The sequence below is a fragment of the Habropoda laboriosa genome, unplaced genomic scaffold, assembly GCF_001263275.1.
Source record: "Habropoda laboriosa isolate 0110345459 unplaced genomic scaffold, ASM126327v1 scaffold65, whole genome shotgun sequence".
NCBI lineage: Eukaryota > Metazoa > Arthropoda > Insecta > Hymenoptera > Apidae > Habropoda > Habropoda laboriosa.
This window is the reverse complement of record NW_017100254.1, coordinates 2,063,102-2,072,779: the sequence shown is the minus strand read 5'-3', so window position 1 is coordinate 2,072,779 and position 9,678 is coordinate 2,063,102. Positions and strand designations below refer to the sequence as shown.

The window sequence follows — 9,678 nt, the reverse complement described above, 5'->3', positions numbered from 1 at the left end:
ATTCGTTTCATATCACCGCTTGTCGTCGTCATTGTTGACGAGGTGGAGGAGGAAAGAGAGGCGAGGAGGAGGAAAGAAGAAGGGTCTCTCTAACTACGAAAGGCTGGAAAGGGAAGCAAGGAGTGCGACGAACCCTTTACGCTGCTCCCTTAACACGCACGGGACCGCACACTCGTGCACGTACAAGCGAGAGAGCCGCGACGTGTCGCCGGTAATATAGCGTGTACGCTTTTTCGTTTAGAGGGTTTCTTCCCTCCGGCGACGACGACCACGACCACGACCACGACCACGACGACGTGGCCACCACCGTGCGTGGCGCACGAGTGCACGCGGTGCCTCCTCTTCATCAAGCAGCTCTGTAGTCGAGTTCCGTCGGGGGTGATACCGTGTCTACTTTATACGCGATCCTTCCCGGTTCTTTCCTTTTTTTCTTTTTCTTTTTTCCTTTCAGTTTTTTCTCTCACTTTACGATTCTATTGAGGAAAACGATGACAAACGTCAGGAAGAATCGTTGTGCAAAGACATAAAGTAGTATATATATATCTGTATAGGTATATATATATATATACATACAACGAAAGAATTAAAAATATTCCTTTAAATAAACAAAGAGAAAATTCGTATGATAAAATTCCATATAAGAAAGAAACTGTTAGTAGTATACAAAAGAGGGAGGATCTGAAGAAGAATTTTTTTGGTGATTTTGGTGAGAATTGAAAATTCGTGTGCTCCGGTGGTGTCTCTGGATTCAGTCTCGAGCCAGGTCGTGGTGATGCCTCGCGGATTCCTGAGTTCGCTGGCTGTCGTAGGTAAGGACGCCGCTGGTACAGCACGCGGAGGTGCGTCGAGGATACGCTGACGAGCGCAGCCACCGGTGACGCAGTGCCAGCGACCTTCAGCAGCCGCGATCACCACGACCACAGAGACGGAGACGCGTTGCTGCCGCGACGCCCGGCGTCGCGGACGACGCTGACGCCGAGGAGGAACGGCTGTTCCAACGTGAGGTGGACGAACCGGCATACGTGGTCCTCAATGTTCGAACGAAAAATGGATTTGGAATGGTTTGCCACGGGGCACCGAGGCCAGGAAGAAGACGAACTGGCGGAAACGCGATTAGGATACTGCTGCTCGCCACTGCCGCTGCCTTCCTCGCACTCGCCGTTTCTCCTGGTAAGTTTCATGCTTCTTTTCATCAAAGGGTTATGTTACGTTATTCTTTTCGAAGTTTCTTGGGGGTTGCGAGTGTTCTAAGTGAAGTATTGGGTTGGTGTGAAGGTTGGTAGATGTGGTAATATCTGACAGTATGAATTAGGTTTTCTTTGTGGGTCTTTGGTAGGTTTTGTCACTTTGCTTTTGGGCACAGTTTGGTTATTCTGAAGAAAGAACGAGTCGAAGACTTAGGTTCGTATTTCGTTGAGATTGGATAAATGGAATTTAGAATTTTCGTGCTCGTGAATGTTCCCTCGTTCCGATTAATATGCACTATTAATATCCAATTAATATTGAGAAATGAAATTCTGGTACGAGTGGTTATTACTTTATAATAATAGGGAGGTTTCTGACAGTGAGCGAGCGAACTTTTGCACCGACCCAATGTATCACGGGTAGTTTATATTTAAATCAAAGTTAAAATGAAATTCTATCACTGATACAATTGCCTCCGACGTACCTCGAGCATAATCTGTACCACGAGAATAACTCGACGGAATAAGGCAAGGGGTTAAAGGGTGTGGATTAAGCGAGAACTCTCGGGAATAGGACGGCTATAGCCTGTGCGAAATCAATCGCCGCTCAAGGCCACTTCCCCTACCACGGGGACCGCGAGCGACACCCCTTTCGCGATCTTACTTTGCACAGCCTTAAAACGTTGTATTTTTTTTATCCATGAAGTGAACTTTTTCTTTTATATCGATTAAGTGTCTTTGTAGTTGTGCTTTTACTGTTTCTTCACGAAATTGGTAGATGAGATTAATTCTTGAGGGTGTGTGTGTGCGTATGTTACTTTGAAATCGCTATTTAGAAAAATTATACAGCCTTTTCGCGAATGGTTTATTTTTAGTCGCGAAACAGTATTGCAACATGTAGCATGTGAAAGTCGCTACATTCTCAATAAAAGAATATTTATTCACGACGTAGAAAATACTTTATCTTTATTTTATTATAGCCTAACTTTCTAAATCCAATATAAACAATACGACAGCTTCTGAAATACCTGAAGTACATTGAATCAAAGTTAGGTTGAACAATTGTATTATATTTTACCGCTCGACCACGCCTTGTACCTCATTGGTTAGGTCATCACATGTCTTCCTTATGGTTCACTTTATAACTTCCACTACTAGAAAACAGTTATATAACAGGTTACAACTTCAAGCAGAATTTTCTCTACATTTCTAACCGGTGTAAATATTAAAAAAAAAAATTCTAATTGCATTTGCTCTGCAAGGGCATTCACGAGGGAGCTGTGTATCACAGAGGGGTGGAAGATCCGAGGGGTATCTCAGAGGCACGTCGTATCAGTCACGAAGTGTTGTCGAAAAGCGCGAGGCACAGTGTCCACCTGGTCGAAACACGAAAAGTAAACAGCACGGGTTGTCCGTCGGGCAAATAAGAGAAATATTCACGGCATGTTGGCGCCTGCAACGTGTCCACTCGAGCATGCAGATACGTGTATTATTAAAATGCTGCTGCTCCGTTTCGCGATTCGTCACTACACGTTTCGCCCACCCTCGTAGTCATCTTTTCATTCGTTCTTTTTTCCTTCTTCTTTTCCTTTTATTCTTTCTTTCCCCTTGGTCTCGTTTTATTCGTCTCGCATGATGATGAAGAAAAAAGAGAAGAATTGGAAGAAATTAAGCGAGATTAATTAAGAGAGAGACAGAGACAGATATAGAGAAAGACAGACAGACGAGGTAGAAGACGAGCTAGGTGTGCATTCAGCGCTTTTTAGGTCGACTTTTTCTTCGGAGAACAGTCAAGTGGCGAGTGGTGACAGTAACTATGTGACGCATTGCGTCAAAATCCGGTGTCGAGGAAACTGTTGCGCGAGATACGCCTCTACTCCACCATTTTCGCGATTTTGGTTGATCCTCGTGCACCATCCAGCCACTTCTATCGAGGTCTCGTTTTAATTCACCACGGATATGTCGTAGAAATGTATTAATGCGAGACACTTTCTTTAGTTGGCCTTTGATTTTTGTGTGAATTGAATAGTTCTTAATTAATCTAAATTTTAGGTGAAATTTTAATGCTCGAAGTGAGCTGAAGTAATTGGATAGTACTGGTAGAATCCTTTTCATAGAAATCTTTAATTTAAGACAATTAATCAGTGTCTTTCTTATGTACTAAATCTTTCTCGAATAAAATTTTCAGTAATAAAAATGTATAGTAATAGGGTTGGAATTTTTTCACCTTGTATCAATCAATTTAGGAAGTTATAAAAAGATATAACACTGGAATATTCAGTTTCAACGAATACCTTTTAGAATATATTCCTCCTTTATTAAAACGTATATTAATGAAACTAGAACACCTTTATCTTCCACTAATTCACCCAATAACAAAAAAAAAAAAAAATATTCATAACCTTTTAAACACTAACTTGAAACAACTGATTAACATTCTCTTTTTAATCGCCTTAACATGTTCCACCGTTGGTACACGACAGTTTTTAATAATAGAACTTTCATTAAGTGAATAAAGTGTTTCTTCGACTCGAGGAAGATTAGAGATATTTTTCTACAATTAAATATTTTAACGTGTACCTGTTTAATCATCCGAAATTAACCACTGAGAAGATACATACTTCAATTCAATTTCGATACATACATAATTCAATTTCCCAAAAACCCAGTTACTTGAAGCATCTTAATAATTATTCGAAAACATTTTCCATCATCCCCTTTAAAACTTTCCGCTTGACCGTTCACTTGAGAACGAACCCTTTGGTTCTTCAACTTGAAGAAATGATCCTTAGGAAGCATCCGCAAAGACTCGTTAACAGTGCCAAGTCTACGAGTATGGCACACAAAGTCCACGGTAGGTACAATGGTCGGTGAAAGCGACAAAAGGCCTGGGGAAAACGGTATTTTCCGTGGAAAGCGTTGTTCGAGGTGCGCGTCGTCGGCCACCTCCGGTGTTTTCCTCGGCTCCCTCTCATTCTCTCGGTCTTCGTGGCTGAGTCGTTCCGGTGGAAACGTGGCGTGTGGCCCGTAGACATCTACGAGCCGCACCCACGCGCGCTATTTATCTCGTCGTCTGCCGAAGCCAAGTGCCAAGAGTGTATTTTTTCGCATACCACTACTCGTCTCCGCGGTATCTGCTCCTCACGCACGCACACACACACTTTTTCTCTCTTCTACCTTTTACCACCTCCTCATGTCTATCCTCCTCCTATTCGTCTATCGCGTCTATTTCTACCTCGATCGACTCTTTGAATTCTTCTTCCATCTTTTTCTCCCGCTTCTCCCGTTTCCCTCCTCTTTCGTGTTTTCCACGATTTACAAGGAACGTGGCCGTCCCCAGAAACGAATCGTATCGAAGGAAACAGCGGTGGTGCCACTTCTTAAATTTAGATATCGTAGACAGGCGGCAAACTATATATCGTTGTCTCTCTCTCTTGTACACGGTTCACGGATCGTCGTCGGATATAATAGATTTTCTGCGTCGTTTCTCGCCACGCCGTCACCTGGCCGCGATAAATTTTTGCTCGTTTTTTGGTGATAGTAGGGCGAAGATGAGACGTGAGAGTGCCTCTATCTCTCTCTTGGGAGTATATCGAGGGTTTGAACAGGGGTATATACCTACAGGGTCGTCGGAGATGATTCCGTTGGAACATGTGGCTCGGAGAGAAGTCGAGAGAAGTTTTACGTAATGCATCATTTTCTGGACGGCCTCTGATCGATAGACACCGTGTGGCGTGCGAAGTTTGCAAAGCCACGCTGTGGAGGGGGTTGAGGCTGTATAGTTGCAGAGAATGTTTTTTCGCTGTGCTTCTTTTTAGATGGTTCTGCAGCGAGCTGGAATTGAAAGAGATAATTAGTTGATTCAAATCAAAATTTTGTATATGTTTATTGATGGGATTGTTATGCAGGTTTTGTTGTTGTTGTAAAAGTACAAGTATATTTGATCTTAATGCAGCTCTTAAAATAATAGATATCGAACATTGAAGAGCAGTACCGCATTTCTTAATCTACAAATTATTACACAAAATATAATACAATATTATATTCTCCAAAATAAATGATAATTTTTTAATATGCGATATTATTCCTGAAAGTATATCTGATCTGAATACTCTTCTTCTATTCATTTCATTCAATGTTATCTTTTAATTGGAACTCTTAAAAAATTCCCCATACATGGTAATTTTTTAACCTACAATATTATCCCTTAAAATATGTCTTCTAATATTCTTTTTTAATTAATATCCTCCACTTACCACCTGAAAAATCCTTCATTTTTATCTACTTTTTATGAATGTCAAATATTTTAGGACAGTGTGAATGAATTAGGGATATTTTTTGGTGAAAATCATTTTGAATTCCCTAGACGTGGCGCGAAGTATAAATAGATGTCTCTCCCTTCATATCCGTCATGTTTCCTATCAGCATTGCGCAATCGAAGCATTTAGATTATAAGCGGGGTTCCTTTCACCGTCGCATGTGCTCCCTTGAAACGCGGGTAAATGTGGACTTCTAAGAAAAACCCGGGATTTCTATGAGAAGCAGAACATTCGACGCTCATAATTCTTTTTCACCGAGGGTGAGTCAGAGACCATCACTGTTCCCCCTATCTTACGAGACACGAGCCGGTTTCCCGATTTTATTTTATCATAAATTAGATCCTGGCCCCTTTAGTGATAGATCAATACCAAATACATCACGTGTGCATCTGGTAATTAACGTATAATTTATAATTTCTTATGAGCACAATTTCTTAATGTGTTATCTTGTTTAGTAAATTGGCAATTCAACTTGGATTCAGTTGTACAGGACCTTTGAAAAGATTTCTACGAAATTTTACGTTTTAAATTAACAATATCATACGTTAAAATAGATGTTTATCTATTTACAAGTACTACAGTGCAAAATTTCTAAGAACTAGGTAGGTATTATTTATTTTAAGTAAGTAATTTCCTCGAACAGTTGGCAGAACTGTCTCGATTATCAAGGTCGCTAAACTTCACTCATAAATATCGAAATAAATTATTCATTGGTCACTTAACTTTACATAGTTGAGATAAGTTTTCAGAGGAAATTTTTTCCCTAGAAATCCCGCTGAAAACAGTTCGAATGGAACAATATTTACACGTTTCGACGCTCTCGATTCCCTCTCTTTCTCGACGTGCTTCCCTGCAGTTGTTTTGCATTTATCATTCCAAAAAGTTCTTGCGGGCGGTCTCGTTCTCGGCCAAAACTCGACGTGTTCACGGAAATTCTGTTTTTCCAACAAAACATTGTCGAAAATGCACATAGAATGTCTAAGCTAACCTTTTGAGAACTTTTCAACGATGTAAAACTCAACGAAGCTGAATGATTTAACACTTTGTGAATATTCTTTTGCAATATCATTCTGACATTTACCACGTGGGTTGCTGATAACTTACAATGATCAATTACATCAACAAATACGAACTTTATTGTTTAAAAAAAACAGTCTATAAATCACTGAATCAGCATAAATCACAGATAACGTAAAACTGTCACATGTAATTCTTCACAATGAAACACACCTACTTAACCTCAATTTTACGGTAAAACCAGTCGTTCTATGACAAACACTGCACGGCTGTAAACTCGGCAAATAAATCGGTGTTTTTCACAAACAATTACGAGCAATATTTCAATCGCTAGGCAAAGATTACGAGCAGTCATTAAGTGTCTACGGTGACCGACAAATGTTCCTTGTTCTTGAACTTTTCGCGACACGCTTAAGGGCGGCCTTTGTGCGCGACCAGGCGCCAGACCACCGACCAATGGGAGCTGTTTATTGTTATGGTTTCGTACATTCACAGTATGATCATTGTGCGCTTCCGTCTACAGTGTCAGTAAATCGGTGGACAAGCATAATTCAACCGGTAATAATAGTTCGCGATTAGATACGTGTTCGAAGTGTGAATAAGCCTTAATTTCGTACGAATTTTTATGAACTTTGTGAAACTGGTACATTTACACGTGAACCACAGTGTAATTTAGTGTCACTCTTTTATGGAAAATCGTCCCCTTTCATGGTCAACGCCACGGGTGTTCCGAAGCATCTATTTGTAGGTTAGAACGTCTACAAAGGTACGAATGTTTAAAATATCTTCCTTTGGAATTGTTTCGGGAGATTAAAGAATGCTGTGAAAGAAGTATTCGCGCATAAATTTGTAAAGTTGACTATCTTCATGGCTATAGAAGATTGTTAGCATCGAGCATAAGAATCTTGAGTGTGAGTGAAAGAAAATAGCGTAATAGCAGCGTTGAACGTGGAACTGAATGAAATATTGTTTCGTTTCTGAATGTTTTTGGGGTTATTTGCTTCTTCGTTCTTTTTCGATTCCCTCGCACTCGCAGATGTATAGGTTAAGAGCAACGAAGCACGCAAGCTTCCCACGCCATGATTGTAGAATCTCCTTTCACCCTGCAATTATATTCGCTCACGTGTATTTTATAATTTCCTTCCATTTGTCAGGGATACAATCGTTTAATTTTCATCCGAAATTTTCAGCGAAAGTAAAAGTGGAATCGTGACTGGAATATTTTGATTCGTTGGCTTCAATTTGCAAACGCGAAGGTTTCATACGTTCGAGTTATAGAATTTTTGTTGTATAATCGAGTCGATTGAGACAGCACGCGCGTCTCGTTCAGTCATCGTGTCAGCAGGCGTCACTTCAAATTACGTCAGGTCGGCTTGAGCTTAACTTCCAACGATTTGTCAGCACTTCTAGAAACGTTCTACATCGTGAAAATAGTCCCTCATCGATGATTCGAATATTAATGTATCATTTTTCAGAAAGAAAAGTACTGAAAACATTTACATCCTAATTTCATTTAATGCATTAATATTTCCACGTAATTTTCTCCAAGTCCATCTTTTTTTTATAGGTTAGATAGAAAATTGGGATAAAGTAAGAGGAATACTAGTGTACTTTTAATTAATTTTCTTCACATCGATACATTTACTAATTGATTTCAGTTACATGGTACGAGTATCAGTTGGAAAATTTAAATTCGAGCGATTAAAAATGTATTAATATTTTTAAAAAGTGAACGCTCGTAAAATTGACACTATGAGTCAAAAAATGAAAATACCTGCGTGTTGGAATCTCAACAGAGGGAATAAAAGTGTCTAACTTTTGCCATGCTGCATAAGGGGGGTACCACTTTTTCTAAAAGAGGCATTATCGTACCTGTCATCGTGGTTTTCACTCTATTCGAAAGGGATACGATTCTTCTTCCATTGTCGCGTCGCTCAGGTCCCCTCTGAACTGGTTTCAAAATAATAAAGGGCAACCCTTTCCGCCTGTATAAAAGACAGTGACCCAAATTCGGCTGCCGAATCGTAGGTTTACGTGACCTCGAAATGAAAACGCAGCTTGAACCGCTTTGTGCATGGTCGACGTGTTTTTTTATTGATTTTGAAATTATCTTGTGATCCATTTATGAAATTATAAATTTTTATAACTTAATTTTCTGTCGCTACATGAAAATTGAAGATGGATGTTTATATTGAAAAATAGTTGAATTTTTCTGGAATTTTTTAGAGTAATTGTAGGTTAAGATTTTTGGAAGGTTAATTATGAGGTTATTTGATAATTATCAAGCTTCAATTTCCTATACAAATCATCCCCGATAAAATTTCTTCTTCTATCTTTGCAGTAGTTAAAATAATTCAAAGAAAATTTTCTCATTTCCCAAATTTTCTCATTCTCTTCAATTTGCCGTAAATTATATTCACCAGAAATATTCCCATATACCGCTGAAACAGCCTTAAAAAAAATTCCTTGCTGTCAAACCAATTCACCGAAAAAATCGATGACCACAAATACTCTCGAAGCATCGAGAATTTCAGCAAGGAAACCATGCTCGCTGCATGATCGTGGTGCGAATGGGGGTGCGTCGAGCACATGGTCAGAGCACCAGCCGTGACAGCAGCTGTCATATACCGGTCGTGCCACCATAAACACTCGCACCCAGTCTCATTGTCTTTTTCTCCTAGTTTTTCGTGGGTTCGCAGGTGTTTGCAACGCACGCTGCCGTTCATGATTATTAGAACGTCCATTATGATCGTATAGAAAGTATTACGTGATTTAAATTACATTTCTTCACCGAAGTTAAGTAAAAAAAAAAGCAGTAAAAGAAATTTCTTTGTCGGAGAAAATCGGTTTAGAAAATTCGTCACCCTCTACATCAATACATCGGGTAGGAGGTTATTTCTTTGTGGGGCAAGAACGCGAGCAATTAAATGGAAGCGCGTAACAACGATCCAGGAGAGTAAAGATTTATGGTGTCACCGGTGAAAAGTTAGGGGAGGATTTGTTGTAGTACGTTGGATGGATGGGTGGGGTGAGCTTCGAGGGGGACCAAGGTGACGGTCCTTTGATGGTGGTTGTTTGCGTTGAATATTTGTGAATGGGATTAGAAACGGAGAGATTTATCGTTGGTATAGAGGCAGCAGGGGGATCGACAAGGTTTC

The 9,678-nt window shown here is 40.0% G+C and overlaps 1 protein-coding gene across 1 annotated transcript in view; it reads left to right on the top strand.

Moving 5' to 3' along the window:
• The first annotated feature begins 989 nt into the window (after positions 1-989).
• The window catches only part of LOC108572371 (protein kinase C-binding protein NELL1-like), a 75,657-nt gene continuing 66,968 nt past the window's right edge, over positions 990-9,678 (top strand). The window contains exon 1 of the mRNA XM_017934603.1: positions 990-1,170. Within this exon, the coding sequence (XP_017790092.1) occupies positions 1,059-1,170 (112 nt within the window). The 5' untranslated portion in view covers positions 990-1,058. The remainder of the gene's footprint in view (positions 1,171-9,678) is intronic.